General features: G+C 42.9%; 1 protein-coding gene and 1 long non-coding RNA gene across 7 annotated transcripts in view; both read left to right on the top strand.

The window, feature by feature from the left end:
* TPX2 (TPX2 microtubule nucleation factor) overlaps positions 1–10,144 on the top strand; it is a 62,978-nt gene extending 52,834 nt beyond the window's left edge. For 4 of the 5 annotated variants that reach the window (XM_009216373.4, XM_009216372.4, XM_009216374.3 and 1 more), the window contains 6 exons: positions 957–1,052; positions 2,059–2,235; positions 2,620–2,766; positions 5,763–5,874; positions 6,724–6,911; positions 9,313–10,142. In XM_009216373.4, the coding sequence (XP_009214637.1) occupies positions 957–1,052; positions 2,059–2,235; positions 2,620–2,766; positions 5,763–5,874; positions 6,724–6,911; positions 9,313–9,423 (831 nt within the window). In that variant the 3' untranslated portion in view covers positions 9,424–10,142. Of the gene's footprint in view, positions 1–956; positions 1,053–2,058; positions 2,236–2,619; positions 2,767–5,762; positions 5,875–6,723; positions 6,912–9,312 lie in introns of all 5 variants that reach the window. The other variant, XM_003904899.5, reaches the window with a different exon arrangement.
* A 472-nt stretch (positions 10,145–10,616) lies between these two features.
* LOC103888058 lies at positions 10,617–14,376 on the top strand. Of its 2 annotated transcripts, XR_652409.4 has the most exons (3): positions 10,617–11,539; positions 12,908–13,046; positions 13,874–14,376. It is a non-coding gene; the product is annotated as an uncharacterized LOC103888058 (long non-coding RNA). The 2 variants fall into 2 exon arrangements; XR_652408.4 differs by lacking the exon at positions 13,874–14,376 and having other exon boundaries at positions 12,908–13,199.
* Positions 14,377–21,465: the final 7,089 nt, after the last annotated feature.

The following is a 21,465-nucleotide window of genomic DNA, read 5'->3' on the forward strand; positions in this document are numbered from 1 at the left end:
CATTACTGGGGATATACCCAAAGGATTATAAATTATGCTGCTATAAAGACACATGCACACGTATGTTTATTGCAGCACTATTCACAATAGCAAAGACTTGGAATCAACCCAAATGTCCATCAGTGACAGATTGGATTAAGAAAATGTGGCACATATACACCATGGAATACTATGCAGCCATAAAAAAGGATGAGTTTGTGTCCTTTGTAGGGACATGGATGCAGCTGGAAACCATCATTCTTAGCAAACTATCACAAGAACAGAAAACCAAACACCGCATGTTCTCACTCATAGGTGGGAACTGAACAATGAGATCACTTGGAGTCAGGAAGGGGAACATCACACACCGGGGCCTATCATGGGGAGGGGGGAGGGGGGAGGGATTGCATTGGGAGTTATACCTGATGTAAATGACAAGTTGATGGGTGCAGCAGACCAACATGGCACAAGTATACATATGTAACAAACCTGCACGTTATGCACATGTACCCTACAACTTAAAGTATAATAATAATAAATAAATTTAAAAAAAAAGAAAAAAAAAAGAATACTAATAAAAAATAAAAAAATAAAATAAAAAACAAACAAACAAATAAAAGGATTATGAGATGTATAAAATTAAATTTCTCTCTTAATTCACCCTCAAAGAGATATGAGAGTTGACAATTTGGTGTTCTTTCCAGTTTGGTGTTCTTTTATTTTCTGTGCTTAGATTAATTATATTTTAAAAACTCAAAAATATCATTCTAGGGCAGGTGCAGTGGCTCACACCTATAATCCCAGTGCTTTGCGAGACCAAGGCAGGAAGACTGCCTGAGCCCAGGAGTTTGAGACCAGCCTGGGCAACATAGTGAGACCCTGTCTCTGCCCAAAGGGGGAAAAAAGGATTTAATCTTCTCATACAGCTTAGTGGAGATCGTTTTGTGATATCTAATTGAGTTGCTTACTCCTTTCAGGGTGTTCCTGAAAAGAGGGTACTTCCAATCACTGTCCCCAAGTCACCAGCCTTTGCATTGAAGAACAGAATTCGAATGCCCACCAAAGAAGATGAGGTGATTCCCTGGGAGCAGGGGGGTTCTTTTTCCTTTATATAGTCAGTCAGTCTAAGCCTTATCATTTATTAATCTTAATGGAGTTCAAAGGCATCCATTCTTTTCTGGACTTGTCTTTAAGAATGGATATGAACATTTGTTCATTTTTTTTGTTCCTCCAAGAACAAAGTAATTGGTAAGGGTATGAATTTTCTGCTCTTAGTGATAACTAGTTACAATTTATGGAAACAGTAAGGAGAAGTTAAGCATTGGAGGCTTGTCTGCTGTAGCACTGAAAATCAGCTGCTCTTTGTAACATGGATCAAAAGTTGCACTTTATTTTGCCTTAGATTGTCACTATTCAGTGAGGGATTTTGAAAATTCATACTAAGCAATTACATCCACCTTGTCCTATTTCCATTAACCCAGGAGTTGCAAACGTGACCATGGTGATGGTTTATGGAATTGTAATATATAAACTGTCATTGATCAGGCCAGTTTCTTGTTACAGCTCCATTTTATCTATAAATATCCAGAGTTAGGGTAATTTTATAGCAGATTGCAAGCATAAGCCTTTTTATAGGTTCATTTGAAACTAAAATACGCAGTAATCTTGTGTTACCAGCTTGAACCCAAACAACGTGGTCCTATTCTGGGTTTGGCAACCATTAAGTCCCAGTCACATGTTTTAATGAAGTCTAGAGGCTGGGTCAAAGGGACTAAAGTATATGCTTGGTTGGGACTGATCTTCTGACGTTCATTTTATCCATAATGTTAGATCTTATTTAGTTTTTACAACATTCCTGTGGAAAACTTCATCTTTTAAGAGTAATTGTGTTAGCCCTTGGTGGTAGATGACTTACCTAAGTCATCATCCTTCTTGGATAGAAAAGGAAGCTAAGACACCTAAGAGGCTCAGTGATTTGTTTTAACTAATGCCACATGTTAATATAATGTCTTCTGACTCCACATGCTGGGGAAGTTAAGAGTGAGGAGTCTTATTTCTAAACTGCAATTTTTCTCTTAGGAAGAGGACGAACCAGTCTTGATAAAAGCTCAACCTGTGCCACATTATGGGGTGCCTTTTAAGCCCCAAATCCCAGAGGCAAGAACTGTGGAAATATGCCCTTTCTCCTTTGATTCTCGAGACAAAGAGCGTCAGTTACAGAAGGAGAAGAAAATAAAAGAACTGCAGAAAGGGGAGGTAGGTGTTTCCATTTCTGTAAGTAGTATAATACTGTTCTTTGATCCCTCAAAGATAGTTCTTTCTATAGTACTTTTAGCTATAAAATCACTGACTTTTGATCTTTCTAAGAACCCTATAAAATATAAATGGGACAAGTAATTTAAATAATCCTTCTGGCACAAGGAGGTTAAGTGACTTGCCTCTGATCACACTGCTGGTTATAGGCAATATTAGGAGGAAAGCCTGGATTTCCTTTTGAACCCATTATTCTTTTCTCCTAGACCATGCTGCTTTGAAAACTGATTGTCCTTCCTTATTTTTCAGATTCATCCAGATATTCTGGAGCAGCTATTGCTTTCCAGCTAGTCTTTATCTTAAATCTCATGTTTTCTTTTCTGTTAGGTGCCCAAGTTCAAGGCACTTCCCTTGCCTCATTTTGACACCATTAATCTGCCAGAGAAGAAGGTAAAGAATGCGACCCAGATTGAACCGTTCTGCTTGGAGACTGACAGAAGAGGTGCTCTGAAGGCACAAACTTGGAAGCACCAGGTAGGGGATGGGGAGAGCAGCCAAAACGTTAATTGCTTGGTTGATTGATTGGACAGGCAGACTCACCACACTGAAATCACCTGGTTGACATACTAGATTGTTTCAGGGGCTCTCACTGTAAATCAGGGGTCAGTACATTATTTCTGTAAAGGGCCAGATAGGAAATATTTTAGGTTTTGAAGATTACATAAGGTCTCTCACGTTTTGTGTGTGTGTGTGTGTACACGCACACATTTTTGTTGTTGTTTTTTGAAACGGAGTCTTGCTCTGTTGCCCAGGCTGGAGTACAGTGGCGCGATCTAGGCTCACTGCAAGCTCCGCCTCCTGGGTTCACGCCAGTCTCCTGCCTCAGCCTCCTGAGTAGCTGGGACTACAGGCGCCCACCACCACGCCTGGCTAATTTTTTTGTATTTTTAGTAGAGATAGGGTTTCACCGTGTTAGCCAAGATGGTCTCAATTTCCTGACCTCGTGATCTGCCTGCCTTGGCCTCCCAAAGTGCTGGGATTACAGATGTGAGCCACCGCGCCAGCCACGTTTTCAACTCTTTTTTTATTTGTTTTGAGACAGTCTCGTTCTGTCACCCAGGCTGGAGTGCAGTGGTGCGATCTCAGCTCACTGCAACCTCCGTCTCCCAGGTTCAAGTGATTCTGCCACCTAAGCCTCCCAAGTAGCTGGGATTACAGGCGCGTGCCACCACACCTGGCTAATTTTTGTATTTTTAGTAGAGACAGGGTTTTGCCATGTTGACCAGGCTGGTCTCCAACTCCTGATCTCAAGTGATCTGCCCGCCTTGGCCTCCCAAAGTGCTGAGAGTATAAGCGTGAGCCACTGTGCCCAGCCAATTCTTTAAAAATATAAAAAACATTCTTAGCTCAAGGGCTGTTCTAAAACAGGTTGCGAGCTGGATCTGGCCTGTAGGCCAGAGTTTGCTGACCCCTGCTTCAAGTGATCACCTGGGAACATCCCTGCTCCAAGTGATCACCCGGGGAATGTGGGAACCGACCGGCTTTTCTGGAGTCGGGAGTCTCTTTAAGATCTTATCTATTTCATCTATTAGACTCATTCATTGTATTTATTTCTTTCTGTTGGTGCACTGGTAAGAAACAGTAAGGGAGAATAGTTGTCAATGTACAATGCTGTTTTCTCAGCATGATGTGTTATTTGCTCTTTATAAATGACAGGTGATTTAAAACAATTAATTGGTTATTTGCTGATTTAATTGGGATCTAATTCTACCTGGCTGGAAAAAGTTTCCCCTGAATTTCTAAGTTTATTGGGATTTTTATGTCATCATTAATCCTGGACTCTTTCCAAAAGGAGCTCTAGGCTGTGGTTGGTTTGTAGGAATTACCCCTCCTGAAGCCCGAGAGATGTAATGGCTTTCATGACTGAAAGTTGGTCCCCTGTTGGTGTGGTTCTCTAGGAACCTTAGGACTGTTGCCTTGGAAATAGTGAATTTCCCCTTCTCAATGACCAAGACACAGAATGTTTGTGTAGGGCATTTTCTGCAAATAACAATAACAAAAACTATTGTTTTAAAAAGCTTTTCAGAAATATAAAAGTAGAGTGAATAGTATAATGAATTTTCATGAACCCATCACCTGGTTCTATAATGATCAAAACATGAAAAGTCTTATTTCATCCCTACTTCTACCCACTTATCCCTACGCTGGATACTTCTACCTATATAAGATTACTTTGAAACAAATTCTATGTAACATCCCTTTTCATCCAAAAATACTTCAGTGTATATATTTAAAATATAAGGACTTACAACCACAGTAATATTCTCACATTTAAAAAGATTAAAAGTAATCAAATATCTGCACATTTCTCATTATTTTTTAAACAGTTGAATTGTTAAAATCAATATCCATATATAGGTCTACATAGTGTCTTTGTTTGCTAAATCTCTGAATCTTCTTTCAATCTATAGGCTCCTCTCTTTGCATTTTATTTGTTGAATAAACTGGATTGTTTGTACTGTAAATTTTCCACAATCTGGATTTTGCTGATTGCATTCCCACACAGTTGTTTAACATGTTCCTCTGGCCGGGCGCGGTGGCTCAAGCCTGTAATCCCAGCACTTTGGGAGGCCGAGATGGGCGGATCACGAGGTCAGGAGATCGAGACCATCCTGGCGAACACAGTGAAACCCCGTCTCTACTAAGAAATAAAAAAAATAGCCGGGCGAGATGGCGGGCGCCTGTAGTCCCAGCTACTCGGGAGGCTGAGGCCGGAGAATGGCGTGAACCCGGGAGGCGGAGCTTGCAGTGAGCTGAGATCCGGCCACTGCACTCCAGCCTGGGCTACAGAGCGAGACTCCGTCTCAAAAAAAAAAAAACAAAAAAAAAAAAAACAAAAAAAACATGTTCCTCTGTTGCTTGTATTTCCTATAAATGAGTAGTAAGATCTAGAGGCTTGATTCAATTCTGGTTAGATTTTTTTTTGGAGGTGGGAAGAATACTTTATAGGTGATACTGTATAGTTCCTAATGAATCATGTGTGAAGGCAGAAAATGTCTAGTTGTTTATTTTCATGATGTCTGGTCTTAAAAGTAACTTTAAAACTTTTTATTTTTTTAATTGACAAATAATAGTTGTACATATTCTTGGGATACATAGTGATGTTTCAATACATATAATGTGTAATGATCTGATCAGGGTCATTAGCATGTCAAGAATCTCAAACATTTATCATTTCTTTGTGTTGGGAGTCTTTTTTTTTTTTTATTTAAAAGTAAACTTCAATGTTGAAAATGCAAACTTGGGAATCTTAAAAGTATCTTAAAAATACTTTCTAGTTCTCAGTGAGTTCAAATGTTGTCAGACTGATCTGTTCATTATAAAGTTTGTGTGAGAGATTTTTACTAGGGTTTATATTAAATCTGCTATTTTTATTGATGAAACAGTTCAGACATTAGAACTTAAGTTATTGAGGTAGTGGTCATAGAAAGTTGAGGCATTGCTCATCTGACCGACTTTCTCTCTAATAGCTGGAAGAAGAACTGAGACAGCAGAAAGAAGCAGCTTGCTTCAAGGCTCGTCCAAACACCGTCATCTCTCAGGAGCCCTTTGTTCCCAAAAAAGAGAAGAAATCAGTTGCTGGTAGTATTATATGTACTCTGATGGGATTGGGGCAGAATTGTCAGACTTCCCAGTGGGATGCTGGGATTCAGTGTGTCGGTACAATGCTGTGTCAACTAGAAGCATTTGACTTTAGCAGATGGTAGCTTTTCTTCCCCTAGACCCAGTTTTTTGCCTTTATTGAACCCAGCAGCTATGTTGAGTTGCAGGATGTATTAGGGCCAGATTCATTTAACATGAACCTTGGCAGAAGCAGCTGGCATTTCAACAACAATGATAGGTTTTCCCCACCCATAGAGAAACAAGTAAATGAGGGAGGGAGAGCCAGTATGGCTTTCTGGAATTCACCCTGAAGCAAATTTTGGATATAAAACATTTGATTCCTTAAACACTGGGTAGTGTGCTAGAATATTGGGATTCCACCGGGTGTGGTGGCTCATGCCTGTAGTCCTAGCACTTTGGGAGGCCCAGGCGGGAGGATCACTTGAGCCCAGGGATTTGAGACCAGCATGGGCAACATAGCAAGACCCCATCTCTTTTTCAAAAAAATCATTCCAAAAAGGGACAAAAAGAATATTGGGCTCTTTCTCCTATGTCTGCCTCAAAATCAATCACTATGTAGTTTTGTGCAAGTTACTTTATCTCTTTGCTTGTTTCCCAATTACACTAGATGATTTCCAGGGGCCCTTTGAAGTCTTAAAATTCTAAAACTTTTTGTATGTGGTTTGCTCTACCTTTCTCCCAGTGGGGCTTGTTTAGAGCACAGTCTTCTTGTTAGTGTGCATGTCTGTGCCACTTGCTCATTCCAGGGGGCGTAGGTTTATGCAAGTCCTGCTTATGCACCAATATTTTTTCTGTTTCTGTACTTAGAGGGCCTTTCTGGTTCTCTAGTTCAGGAACCTTTTCAGCTGGCTACTGAGAAGAGAGCCAAGGAGCGGCAGGAGCTGGAGAAGAGAATGGCTGAGGTAGAAGCCCAGAAAGCCCAGCAGTTGGAGGAGGCCAGACAACAGGAGGAAGAGCAGAAAAAGGAGGAGCTGGCCAGGCTACGGAGAGAACTGGTAACTGGGAGCATGAGCACTGACAAACACAGACATGCCTCTGTTTTATTTTACCTGTACCTTACCTTGTTCCAGACAGGATCTAAGGTAGCCCGCAAGGCTGTACCAAAGACAATGAGTGAAAGGGGGAACTGCACAAACTGAGGGTGGTGATGAAGTTGAGTTGTGAATGAAGCTAACGTAGTAGCTGTAATTTTGGCTCTTTTTAGGAACCAACCTGTCAGTTACAAAACTCACAGTGTTCATGAGACATAAGACAATTGTTCAAAAAATACATTTATCCCTTTGATAGTGAATTTTTAAACAGAATTTCTTCCAGAAGTTTTCATAAGGAGGACAACATGTGGTATAACCATGTACAGTGATGCCTTTCCTAGGACTGTTTTTTATTTATTTGTTTATTTTATTTATGTAACTTATAATTTCCTCTGGGGTTAAGAAGCACCGCTGAGTTTTGTAATTAGACAAGAATACATAGGGAAGGACATGGGAATTAAATGGCAACTGTATTTTTGTTTTAATACTTGGCCCAAACTCCTTGGAGTTACAGTGTTCATCGCTCCAGGTAGTCCTCCACTAACATAATTATTTAGATATTGGTTGTCCAAAAAGAAGCCTGAACTCCGCATTAAGGACGACTCTGTTAGGAGGGCAGCAAGTTGTGTTAACTGCGTTAATGAGGAAGCAGAGAGTTTTAGATGGAACTTCATACGATAAATAAAAAAAGAAAGGGTCATGGGGAGATATTGGTAAAAGGTTACTTAGTTATAGTTAGATGGGAGGAGTAAATTTCAAGAGAGCTATATCATATAACAAGGTGACTGTAATTAATGATATATTGTATTCTTGAAAAATGTAAAGAAAGTAGATGTTGTGTGCTCACACTACAATGTTAATTAGCATTTTGCTAATTAGCATTTTGCTAATTAACATAATGCATTATCTCACATAGTAACCATTCCATAATGTATGTCTACTTAAAAATATCAGCAGTACACAATAAAAATATACAGTGTTATCTGTCAATTAAAAAGAAAGAAGGCCAGGAATAGTGGCTCACACCTGTAATCCCAGCACTTTGGGAGGCCCAGGCGGGTGGATCACTTGAGGTCAGGAGTTGGAGACCAGCCTGGCCAACATGGCGAAACTCGGACTCTACTAAAAATACAAAAATTAGCCAGGCGTGGTGGCGCGCACCTGTAATCCCAGCTCCTGGGGAGGCTGAGGCAGGAGAATTGCTTGAACCTGGGAGGTGGAGGTTGCAGTAAGCCAGTCGCGCCACTGCAGTCCAGCTTGGGGGCGACAGAGCGAGACTGTCTCAAAAAAAAAAAAAAAAGAAAAGAAAAAAAGAAATGTGTAAGTTGTTGAGGTTTTGTCTGAAAGTGCTGTACTACGGCTGGGTGTGGCAGCTTACACCTGTAATTCTTACACTCTGGGAGGCCACGGTGGGAGGATTGCATGAGCCCAGGAGTTCAAGAAAAGCTTGGGCAACATAGCAAGGTCCCATCTGTATTTTAAATAAATAAATAAAATGCTAGGCTAGCAGTTGAAACAGCTCTTGGCATAGGTGATTATGCCCATAGGAAGGTTCCACGGACACACTATTCAGGAGACTAGCCTCTTGGCAAAATCTAGACTACCATTTGCTGAGTGAATGAGAAAATAGTATAATCCCCACTCTATATACACTCATACAATCAGCTTTTTTTTTTTCTGGCCTCAACTTTGATTTTTCTTTAGCACTTGGTACCTGCCTCTTGTGTTTGTCCCCATTATAGAACTGTTTCTTGCAGCAATTCTCAACATAGTGGATGGCAACATTCTAAAGCACGATTCAGTCAATGCTGGTTAACTCTGTACTAATCTGGCTTGATTTAGGATTGATTTTAGACTACCCTAAAGGATGGATGGGACCATGCCTTCTTTAGCCACCCTTTCTGGTATGGATGTTGTGTTTTATTTTGTTTTTTTCCCCAGGATTCAGGCTTTTGATGAATATTTAGTCTGTAAACTTAAGACTGTACTCTGGGAAATTCTTAGCTTGTAACTTCTCTGCTATACTTGAGTACAGCCCTATTATACCCTAGTAGATCACAGAGGACATAGGTTTGACATTCTGTAGTGAAAGCTGAGGGACTTGAGGAGACTGCATGGCCTGAAGGAAAGCTGGGGAACCCTATGGAGACCTGAATAGAAACTGGGCTCCAGAGCACCTGCACTTTTCCGTCATACTGTGGTGCCCACCAGGCCCCACTCCCCACACCTTAAACTAGTGACTGGTATCTATACAGCTCTACAACATTTTCTCAAAAAGAAAAAAATAAAAGCAATTGTAAGAATAGTTCTCTGACATCCCTCTCACTGGTAACTTTATTTAAACTTTATTTTCCTTACTTTGCAGGTGCATAAGGCAAATCCAATACGCAAGTACCAGGGTCTGGAGATAAAGTCAAGTGACCAGCCTCTGACTGTGCCTGTATCTCCCAAATTCTCCACTCGATTCCACTGCTGAACTCAGCTGTGAGCTGCGGACACCGCCTGACAATGGGACCTGCTCTTAATATCAAACCTGAGACCATCTTGCTTTGTTACTGGGCATGGAGAGAACCCATTTCTCCAGACTTTTAGCTACCCATGCCTGAGAAAGCATACTTGACAACTGTGGACTCCAGAATTGTTTTCTTTTTCATTACTAAGGCTAATGAGACATAACGCATGTATGTCTCGATTAGACTCCATGTAGTTACTTCCTGTAAACTATCAGCTGGCCCTTTATATGGGTCTTCACTCTGATTAGAATTTAGTCTCTGTGTCAGCACAGTGTAATCTCTATTGCTATTGTCCCTTACCATTCTCCCCCTCCTCCCACTTTTTTTTTTTTTTTTTTTTTTAATTTTAACCAGAAAATAAAGATAGTTAAATCCTAAGATAAGGATTAAGTCATGGTTAAGATGAGGAACAATCAATACATCAGATTCTGTCCTCTTCCCTGCATACAGTGAATTTATAGTTAAGGATCCCTTTGCTGTGAGGGTGGAAAACCTCACCAGCTGCACCAGTGAGGAAGAAGACTGCATGGACTCATGGGGAGCCTTACAGCAGCCATGCAGCAGGCTCTGGGTGGGGCTGCCGTTAAGGCATGTTCTCTCCTTATTGGTGCTGATAAGAACAGGGAACCAGTACAGTGTGCATTTTAAGACCTAGCCTGGAATAAATGTTTTGTCTTCCCTCCCTGATTGTGTTATTTGATGTTTTTAAATCTGTTGAGCCCCTTTGGAGGTCACATCTTATTTGGGAAATGGGTAGTTTGAGAGGTGGGTCCAGGAACTTTTTTTAAAAGCACAGGCTATGTCCTTAAAGGAAAGTACTTTGTAGTTTTTTTCTGTCTTATGTCAGAATATCTCCATATTCTGTTAACTCTCTCTCAGTAACCACTTAATCATGTATGTTATGCCTTCACACAGACTGTACCTTCTTCCCTAAAGACTCAGCTCAAGTTAAATTTTTTTTTTTTTTTTTTTTTTTTTTTTTGAGATGGAGTCTCGCTCTGTCTCCCAGGCTGGAGTGCAGTGGTGCGATCTCTGCTCACTGCAGCCTGCCGCCTCCTAGGTTCAAACGATTCTCCTGCCTCAGCCTCCAGGCGTGCGCCACCATGCCCAGCTAATGTTTCTATTTTCAGTAGAGACAGGGCTTCACCATGTTGACTAGGCTGGTCTCCAACTCCCGACCTCAAGTGATCCACCCACCTTGGCCTCCCAAAGTGCTGGGATTACAGGTGTGAGCCACCATGCCCAGCCTAAGTTAAATCTTTTTCAGAAATCTTTCCTTGACCCTCTGACCTCCTCAGGTAAAGATGTTCACTTCCTTCTTTCTGACTCCCAAATGTTTCTTGCATACATCTCGAGTAGAGCAAGTTATACTCTATCTGAGTTACTTGAACTTGTTCACAAATTAGTAGAGATACAGATACGTAAGTTTTTGAAGAATTGCCATAGCCATCTCTGTGTTTCTTGTGGCTGACACAGAATTGGCTTAGGTCCCTGTTAAACAATATATTTTCTTTCAGAATTCACATCATTTTTGAGTATCAATTCTGTCATTCATCATGTGTGCTAGGAGATACAAAAGCATCTGGGTTCTGCCCAGGCTAGTCCTAGGTACCAAATATGACCTGAAACTTATTTTCTATTCATTTTTTTATTCAGTGAGCATTTGTGAATCTCTTATATACAAGTCGTTGTAGTCCCAGCATTAGTTGACAAAGCAAGATGATGTTTCTCACAGTATGATTTGCAGATCCTGGTCCTCCTGAACCCCCATAAACTGATGTGTGAAGAGTGGAGAATGAAGGGGTGTTCTGGAACCAATTCTCCACGGATACTGAGGGATGATTGTGTATACCTTGGCACTGTTCTGGTCTCTGGGAGTAAGGCAATGAACAAAAAAAAAAGAAGACCTTGCCTTCATGGAGCTCACGTTTTAGTAGGCGAGATAGACAATAAGCAAATAATTTAAGCTCTTGGGTCAGGTGACAGATGTGCTGAATGCTATGTGAATAAATGGATTGGGAGTCAGGGGCATGTGAAATTGTAATTGGGAAGGTGAAGAGGATCTCTGCTGTTGTCCAGGTGAGAGCTGACAGTGACTTGGGTTAGGGTGGTAGCAGTGGCAGAGAGGAGAAGTGGTTGGGTCCTGAATGTGTTTTAAAGTTGTAACTAACAAGACTTCCTAACAGATGGGATTTGGAGAGTGAAAGAAAGGTGGGCACCCAGGTGTCAGCCCCAAACAGAGACAGGGTCCATTCCTCGTACTGTGAGAAATCCAGTTCTACCCTAGTCCTTTTATTTCTTGTGGGTTCATAGCAGCATTCATTTTTTTTCTGGTTACCTCTTGTTTTGTTTTTTCCACTTCTGCTCATCTCTTGATCTCTGCTTGTTCTATGTAGATTTTCTGTCTACTGGTATCAGCATTTCTCCTCTATCACTATCATTCATGTATTTCCATCTGGAATCATTTTTTTCATATATCTTGTCTGGTTTTGTTCCTTGTTGTTTCAGGCAGGGGAATAAATCTGGCCCTCAGATTGAGGGTTTTGAGAGTGTTACTGAGAATTATGGATGTGAGGGATCCTTCCGCCCCATTTGCTCCATTCTGGATAATCCCCTGTGCAAACTCATGTCAGTGGTAATAAGTGACAGTCTGTTAGAGGCCACAAAGAGGACTTACATTACTTTAGAGAAAGTATCTTAACATTGAGACGTCAACATTCAGTGCCTCTTGCTTCCCAGAATTTCTGTTTCCCAGGGGCAATCTGTTTCTCTGCCACATGGTCTCTTACTTAGTACTGAGCCCTCTTTTTCTGGACCACCTCACATCACCTTCATTTTTCTAGCACACTCCCATTTTTCCCAGAAACTCAAACTTTCTGCTTGCATTTTACAGAAAAATTACTTTTTTAATCCCTTCAGGCCATGTGCTAATAGGAGCATCATCTTTCTACACTCATAGGTCACTCAGGAATTTTCCTGAATAAAGAACATGTCTTGAGATACGAATTTACTGAATTTTAAGAATTTGGCTGCTACTCTTTGCTTGACTTTTTTTTTTTTTGGAGATCTCGCTCTGTCACCCAGGCTGGAATGCAGTGGCGTGATCTCGGCTCACCGCAACCTCCGCCTCCCGGGTTCAAACGATTCTCCTGCCTCAGCCTCCCGAGTAGCTGGGATTATAGGCATGCATCTGGCTAATTTTGTGTTTTTAGTAGAGACGGGGTTTCTCCATGTTGGTCAGGCTGGTCTTGAACTCCCGACCTCAGGTGATCTGCCCGCCTCGGCCTCCCAAAGTGCAGTGCTTACAGGCATGAGCCGCCGCGCCCGGCAATAATTCTTATACTAATTAATAGATGTATAAGATTACTGCTCACTCTTAACTTTGGTTGATTGTTTTGTCCTGTGTAATTGCTTGGTTACCAGTTTGATTGTTTTATTCCTTACCAGGTCTTTTTTGTAGAGTCTTGTCCCTGGGAAGTGGAACCAGCATGGTAGACAGACCGTGGTTGCAGTTGCTCCAGCGTTTAACAGAGATGAGACCTGGACATGAATAATCGTAACACAAGATGGGATGTGATTCAGTAATGTGAGACAGAGTGCTGTGGGAGTTTAGGGATTGTTTTTGAAAGTGAGGTTGCCGTTTGTAAAGATTTTTTTCTTTTTTTTTTAAAGTAAAATTTGCAAAAGTAGTACTGCCTTTTGGAAACAAGTAAAATGCTACTAACTGTGTGAAATAAAACATGAAAGTCTCCTTCCTTCCCCTACTCCCATGTCCCAGTGTAACCCATGGTTCACAATAGGATTCTTCCAGAACGTTTTCTATGAGCACACACATTTATAGAGCATTTTTAAAATAAATAAGATAGTAGCATTCTGCATTTTTTAAAATTTTAATTTGTTCTTTAAAAGATTATACATTCACATGGTTCTGAATTGAAAAGATACAAACATAAAGTATTCCTCCTACCTTTTCCTCCCAACTGCCCAGCTCCCCTCCCCAGAGGTAGTGCTGCCAGCTTCTTAAGTTCCCTTGCAGAGATGGTTTCCTCCTATACATACTCCTACCTACCCTTCTCCTCTTATTTTTTTACACAGATAGCTTCATACTTTACACTCTGTACTTCGGTTTTTTCATGCGTGTTGTGCATTTAAAAGATGTAGTTCAGGTGCTACCTCAGGCATGTCCTGGCTTCCTTCCTGACTGAAGTATGAAGCCTCTTATGACAATGCAGACTTCTGCATGATGTCCTGGGTTTGTGACCTGAGGTCCCAAGGACTAGAAGGCAAGACAGCAGCACCTGGTCCTCATCTCCTCCTGGCTTAATTGAGCTTTGGGGGCTTGCGTATTGTCTTGAGTGTTTGGTTGAACCTGTGCATCCTGTTGGATCAATCTTGATATTGCTTCCTTTTCAGTTCTCTCGATGAAGGCCGTCTTACTGAATCTTGTCTTCTGGGGAAGTTCCTCATTGCTGAGAGTAGCAGTTAAAAAAGCTGTTAGCCACGTGGCTGGTCTCCTATTTCTGCACAGACAGGCTGAGTTACAGCTTGGTGGTGTGGATCCAGGTAGGAATTGGTCAACATTCTGAATCCTGAGCTGCCATCTGCCTTGTAGCCTGCTGGGATGCTCAGTTTAGACAACATATAAAGTTTCCTGGATACGGGACAAACCCAGGCCTATGGAAAGAGCAGGAAGGTTAAAGTGTGTGGTACTTTGGGCAATGACGAAGGCGTAACCAGGGAGCTGACATGTTTGCTCCAAAGCCAAGAATTCCAGGACAATTTGTTATCCAGCTGAAGCCAGTGTAGTTGCTACAAAAAAGCCTGGGGACAAAAACATGCTTTTTACTTGTTTCCCTGTCTTCTTGCACACTTACTCTATTTTCTAATGCTGTAGTAAAGGTTACTGACATTGGAAATGTCTGATGATTTTTGCTATTCTCCTTGTAAATGAAGAAGAATTGGGCTCAGGCCAAACCATGGCTCTTATGTGTTGAAAGTATCAGCTTCCTGAAACAGCTTCACAAATGCTGACATTTCACTCAGACCAGGAGGGTCAAGGGAAAGGCTTAAGCAAATACTAGGTTTTATCATGAAAGAATGATTTCAACAGACTAAACCTGGTCTGATGGCATCAAATGCCCTTCCCCCACCTTTTCTCTGGGCAGGGCACCGTGGCTCACACTTGTAATCCCAGCACTTTGGGAGGCCTAGGCTGAGGTCAGGAGTTCGAGACCAGCCTGACCAACATGCTAAAACCCTGTCTCTACTAAAAATACAAAAATTAGCTGGGTGTGGTGGCATGCACCTGTAATCCCAGCTACTCAGGAGGCTGAAGCAAGATAATCGCTTGAACGTGGGAGATGGAGGTTGCCATTCCACACTCCAGCCTGGGCAACAAGAGCGAAACTCCTTCTCAAAAAAAAAAAAAAAAAAAAGCTTTATTGGTCAAAAAGGAAATAGAAACCTGGGCTGTCAGATCTGAAGAGACCCATGTAGCATGGGACTGGTGTCCCAGAACACTGCAGGTGTGTGAATGTGTGAAGAATTGCATCCAAGTGCTATTGCCTTGCTTGTTTGGGCACTGATGGTCTCAGGTGTTCTTTCAGGAGCAAGGGTGGGAGAAATTTCCAGTGGGTCAAGATACTAGTGAGTGGTAGTAACTTGTAATGTGAAAAGCAGTTTGGGGCAGCCTTATTTAAGCTTGCTTAGTGGTAAAGAGAGAGGAGAAGGCTTTAGCCTTGCACTGACACACCTTTATCACCATACTCAGGGACACTCTGTCACACAGATGAGTGGGGTTTTTTTTCCTTGTGTAAAACTTTGTCTGGTTTTATACATAGTAGAGCTTCTCTCTCCCTCTCTCTCTCTCTCTCTCTCTCTCTCTATATATATATATATATATATATATATATATGGTATTATTTTTCTTTTTCTTTCTTTTTTTTTTTTTGAGACAGAGTTTCCCTCTGTCGTCCAGGCTGGAGTGCAGTGGCATGATCTCAGCTCACTGCAAACTCCGCCTTCCGGGTTCAAGTGATTCTCCTGCCTCCCTCCTGAGTAGCTGAGATTACAGGCACGCGCCACCACTTCTGGCTAATCTTTGTATTTTTAGTAGAGACGAGATTTCACCATGTTGGTCAGGCTGGTCTTGAACTCCTGACATTGTGATCCACCCACCTCGGCCTCCCAAAGTGCTGGGATTACAGGCGTGAGCCACTGTGCCCCACTGGTATTATTTTTCATTTAGCATAATAGTAACTCATTTTTCCTATATTATTGCATACTTTGTAAATACCAATTTTAACAGCAGGATGCTATTCCATTGTTCTGAATTTGCTTCTCCACATTGAAAGTGCTTGTTTTGCAAAGGATTTTTCTTAGCTCTATTTACAGGACAGAATTGTCTGTATTTGCTTCCCCCTAACACATCATGTTTGTCTCTAAACTTTATTATTATTATTATTGTTTACTAGTCATCTTTTATTTGGAGGTTTATTTTCATTTGGGTATAAAAGATTCAGCAATGATCACATTCCTCATGGAGGGGTTCTGGGCCAAGGAGGTCATGGTCAGGAGTGCGGAGTGTGCTCTCCACACTGGCCCCTCCTCAGTGGTACTTATGTTTGAGCTCCTTATAAGAAAGGCAGTGGCCAAAAGGCATATAAGCTGCCAGCACCATGGAAACCCTGGCGACACTCCCCTTTTTCATGTTGTCATGCTTGTATTTAATAGTATCTGTGGTAACCTCTTTGAAATGCTTCAACAATGCCTTTGGTGGTAAAATCAGTATCCAACTTGGCAGCTCCCCTAATTTGACATCCATGAGTTTCTTCTTCACTGGTATGACTGATGCCATTGTGGAGTCCTGGTGTCTGCTGTCTCTAAACTTTAAATGATTGCTCTCAAACCACTTACCAGTCTATGTTTATAATTAAAATACAAGCTCGAAAGCGAATAGAAGCCCTTCCCAAAAGCATAGTTATGACATTACCCTGGCTTGCACATTTGCTGAATGGAAAGCTCTTTTTGGCTGATGTGATGTCAATGTTACTGACACCCATGTCCAGAGATGACGTTCATTGGCATTTAGTAAAGCCTTTCTGGAGATAATTCTAGTTATGTTCTTTAAAGTCTTGGGATGCCACATTTTCAAGTAGATTTGTTGATCTCTACTTTAGATCAGATTCGAAAGGAGAAAGCTCTTGGTCTTTCTTAACTCTACCGGGAGGTTTCTGTGTGGTGGCTCACGCCTGTAATCCCAGCACTTTGGGAGGCCGAGGCAGGTGGATCACAAAGTCAGGAGTTTGAGACCAGCCTGACTAACATGGTGAAACCCCTTCTGTACTAAAAATACAAAAATTAGCCAGGCATGGTGACAGGCGCCTGTAATCCCAGCTACTCAGGAGGCTGCGGCAGGAGAATCGCTTGAACCTGGGAGGCGGAGGTTGCAGTGAGCCGAGATCATGTCACTGCACTCCAGCCTGGGCGACAGAGCAAGACTCCGTCTAGAAAAGCAAAGCAAAGCAAACAAAACAAAACAAAGACTCTACCTGGAGCTGTGATGTGTCTTTTGGGAGGAAGGGTGGAATTATAATCTCACTCCGGTTAGTGAAATCATGGGTGACCTTTAACAAGTTATTCCTCTTTTGGGGGCTTCAATTCCCACATCTGTCGAATAAGATTGAGTTGGAACAATTAATAAGGCTCCTTTCAGCTTAAATATTTTTAGATTTTTTTGTAGGCAGGTTTTTAAGCCAAACCAGCCCTACTTTTGTATTTATATGTCTTCTATAGCCAGTTGTTCAATCCCTGCAAGACAGCAAGCTCCCCTGTCCCTGGGTTTCCATGTGAACAAAGTGTGTTGGAGACCAGTGTTCTATCTTGTTGAGGACTTTCCAAGGGTTGTTCTGGAAATGGAAATCTAGCCCAGATCACTCCAGGGGACTAATCCCTGAATAATGTTGTCCCTTGACACGCACACATATTTTCTGATGTTTTTCTTGACCTTGGAACTGGTTAAAGACTGCACAGAATGTTCAATGAATTCTTGCAGGCTGCCACAAAGAAGTCCTTCCCATCCAATATATGATTTCCCCCCCAAAATTGAGATTATTTTGGAAGTGATCCTTCTATTGTTGGAGGCAGTTTAAGGATGTCACCATAAAACAGACTTCACCTTGTTCCTTTTCTGTTTCTCTCCATTGCGATTCAGGTTTTACGTGTTCATGGTCAAGGAGACCTGGGTTATTTTTGGATAACTGGCACGGGGTTCAAGAGAAATACAGAATTATTTCATGGAATAAACCCTAGATTGTGAACTGGGAGAACTGCTCTTGCTTTCTGACATGTTGTTTATATTCTCTGGGTCTCAGTCTCCTCGTAAAAGTTAGAATGATATTGCTAGAAAGGACCCTTCCTCCAGCGCAGTGGAGGGAGATTTCTCTCCTGCTTTCACATGCCCCAAAGGCACTCTGGGCAGCAATGGTGACTGTTACCCACCCAGCTAGCCAGTGACTCAGTGTGGCCATGCTTGAGTCACATATTCAGTGTTTTCAGTGGCTGTGTCACCAGGGATTACCAGAAGCCTTTGCTGTTTACCCACAGCTAACAACCTGACAGGATAGGGTCAGCAGCTTCTAGTTAACAGCTGGCCAAAAGAAGCAGGGAGACGTCTCTGCAGGGGAGGAGGTTCGTGGGAGTTTGTGCAAGCAAGAGAGCCTTTTTCTCTCTCGTGGTAGTTTGTTACTGCAGCAATAGAAAACGAATGCGGGAAGCAACACAGAGCACGCATTCACTCAGGAGCTGGGAGGGGTTGCCGGTGTGCCTCCCCTTCACGAAATCACTTCACTTTTTTTTTTTGAGATAGAGCCTCGTTCTGTTGCCCAGGCTGGAGTGCAGTGGCATCATCCCGGCTCACTGCAACCTCCACCTCTCTGATTCAAGCAATTCTCCTGCCTCAGCTTCCTGAGTAGCTGGGATTACAGGCTCCCACCACCACACCCGGCTCATTTTTTTTTTTTGTATTTTTAGTAGAGACGGGGTTTCACCATGTCGGCCAGGCTGGTCTTGAACTCCCAAAGTGCTGGGATTACAGGCATGAGCCACCGCGCCAGGCCAGAACTTCACTTTTTGTGTATCTCTCTCTCCTTGGAACATTTGCTGTACTGATGACTGGGTCTCAGTGTTCTGTGTTTCCCCACACATACCACAACAGTACTCTTGTGAGCTACTCAGAGGCCTAAGCTTCTTGGCCTGTGGGACTTTTATTCTCTAAGACAGTGGTCCACAGAGTGTGGTGTGTGGCCCAGCAGCAGCAGCATCAGGGACTAGAAATGCAAATTCTCTATTCCCACACTGGACCTACTGAGTCAGGCACACTGAGGGTGGGGCCCAGCAATGTATATTTTAACAAGCGCTCCAGGGGACAGTGATGCATGCCTAAGTGTGAGGACCACTATGCCAGGAGAGGGACCTGCAAATCCTGACAGACAACAGGTCTCCTAACGCAGGTACCCATGGGCCAGGGAGCCAGCAGCCACTCTCTCCTGTGACCTTAGTGCCTAGCCAATCAAGAGCCTGTCTCAGGCTGAGAACACCTTCCTCCCTTCCACAGCCCCTTGGGGGGGTCACCTTTGTACAGTCTGACTGAGTTAGACACGGGAGGGAGAGCCGCTGAGCTTGTTGAGTGGATGTTTATCTCCTTAGCCAAGACTCCATTCCCAGAATGAAGACGGAGGGAAGAATGCTTTTCCATATGTTCTTCCAACAAGTCATATGATAGATGAGGAAACCAAGGCTCAGAGTTTAAGTTACTCATCCAAAGTCACATTGCTAATAAATGGCAGGGTCAGAATTTGGACCCAGGTCCATCTGCCCTCAGGTGTCCTTTCTACCACAGCAACTTGCATCCCTTGACCAGAGCCAGCTCCAGGAGGATAGGGTCTGGCTCTTTCTGGATTTGAGCTGGAGCCCTCACTGAACTCTTGACCTTGCTGTGGGAACCTCCAGCTAAGCTTCTCAGACACTGGGAGGCAGGTCCTCTCCTCGCTTTCACCCTGTCAGCAGAGCAGGCATCTCGGACTGTGCTGGATCCTGTCAGGGATGTGGCACAGCTGCCAGTCAGTTAAGTCACAAGCCTCAGCAGGCCTGAATGATAGCCAAGGTGGTCACTATGCCAAGTGGACTGCAGCCAGGAGGTGCCTTGCCCAGCCCACCCCTCATCCTTTATTTGGAGGCCCCTCACCATCTCAGGCAGGGTATTCTTCCCCCAGCAGCTGCTCAGAGCTTGCCATGCACCCCCTGATTCTTATGGTAGCCCAGTTTAGCAAACGGACCTGAAGTTTTATAAATAGCGCAATGGCAGGCTGGGAAGCTGTCCTGTGCAAGAGGACAGAACATGCATGCTCTGCTTCTCGAGCCATTTCCCGGGATCGGGTGATGGGAGCAACTTCCAGTGCAGATAAAGTTGAACTACTCTTATCTTCTGGGTCTATGCTTCACACTTGGTCTTGCTTCTACTCTTTGGTATGTCTGTGGTTTTCCCCCCACTGCCTCTGCCTTTATGTGGTGGAGCTTCCAAGTCTGCTCCTGGGACGTTTCCTGTTCTTGGAACAGCTGCACCAGCCTGGGGTACCCTCCTGCTACTTGATCCTATAGGGAGGTGTCCAGTGGCTGTGGGCAATTTTCAGATGACCTTGTTCCCCTGACGTCATTAGATCACTATTTTTGGCTTTGCTGTTTATGCTGCAGAAGTTGGGCTGGGATGGGAGAGGAGGAATGAAGGAGGGGCTGCTCTTGGTCTCCCATTGTTCCAGGGTCCTAACAAGTAGGTGCATTTATTCTTCAACATTTACAGAGCACCTACTGAATGTCAGGCCCTAGGGCAACCAAACTGATTCTTCACTCATACATTTATTTTTCAATGGGCATTGCTTTGTGGTACGGAGTAGTAATTAAATGTGAGGGCTCTGGAGCGAGACAGTTTGGGTTTAAATTCCAGCCGGCCATTTACTACCTCTGAAACTCCTCTGTGCCTCAGTTTCCTTTTGGAAATGGGAGTGATTATAGTATCTGCCTCATTAGGTTGCTCTGAAGATTAAAAGAGTTAATATTTCTGTCTGACACATTGTAAATACACAATGAATGTTAGTGGCTATTACTACTAACCACAACAGCACCATGTATTGTACTAGGTACTTGGGATACAAAATCGAATGTGGTGTAGTCTGCGGCTGGTTTGCACTGGCATCTGGACTCCAAGGGTCTCAGATATTGGGATGGGGTACCCGGTCAGCACCAGTCAGAAAGAATACCTGCTGTGTGTACTACTATTTCCTACCTTATGATGGAGGGTATTCAAGGGAAACAGAAATTGAAGTTTCTGGCTGGGCGCGGTGGCTCACGCCTATAATCCTAGCACTTTGGGATTATAGGGAGGCCAAGGAGGGTGGATGAGGTCAGGAGTTCGAGAGCAGCCTGACCAAAATGATGAAATCCTGTTTCTACTAAAAATGCAAAAAATTAACTGAACATGGTAGTGTGCACCTGTAATCTCAGCTACTCAGGAGGTTGAGGCAGAAGAATCACTTGAACCCAGGAGGCAGAGGTTGCAGTGAGCAGATATTGCGCCACTGTACTCCAGCCTTGGTGAAAGAGCGAGACTTTGGCTCAAAAAAACAGAAACAAAAAAGAAAATGAAGTTCCTGTCCTAGGAAAGCCTCAGAGCAGTGGCTCTTCATCCTGCCACACATCAGAATATTTTGGGGAGATTTTAAAAAATACCAACATTCTGGGCTCCACTCCAAATATTCTGATTTAATTGGTCTGAGCTCAGAAGGGGCTCAGACTTCGAGAGTGGTAGAAACTCTCTAGGTGTTTTCAGTGTGCATCAGGGTTGAGAAGTGTGGCCCCAGGTTATAGGGATATGAATCTTGGAAGCTGTCCATTGACTACACCAGGGTGACTGTCAGGACAGTGCCTCAAAGCTGTTTCTTCTTCCAAGGCTC

This window comes from Papio anubis, chromosome 16 (assembly GCF_008728515.1).
Source record: "Papio anubis isolate 15944 chromosome 16, Panubis1.0, whole genome shotgun sequence".
NCBI lineage: Eukaryota > Metazoa > Chordata > Mammalia > Primates > Cercopithecidae > Papio > Papio anubis.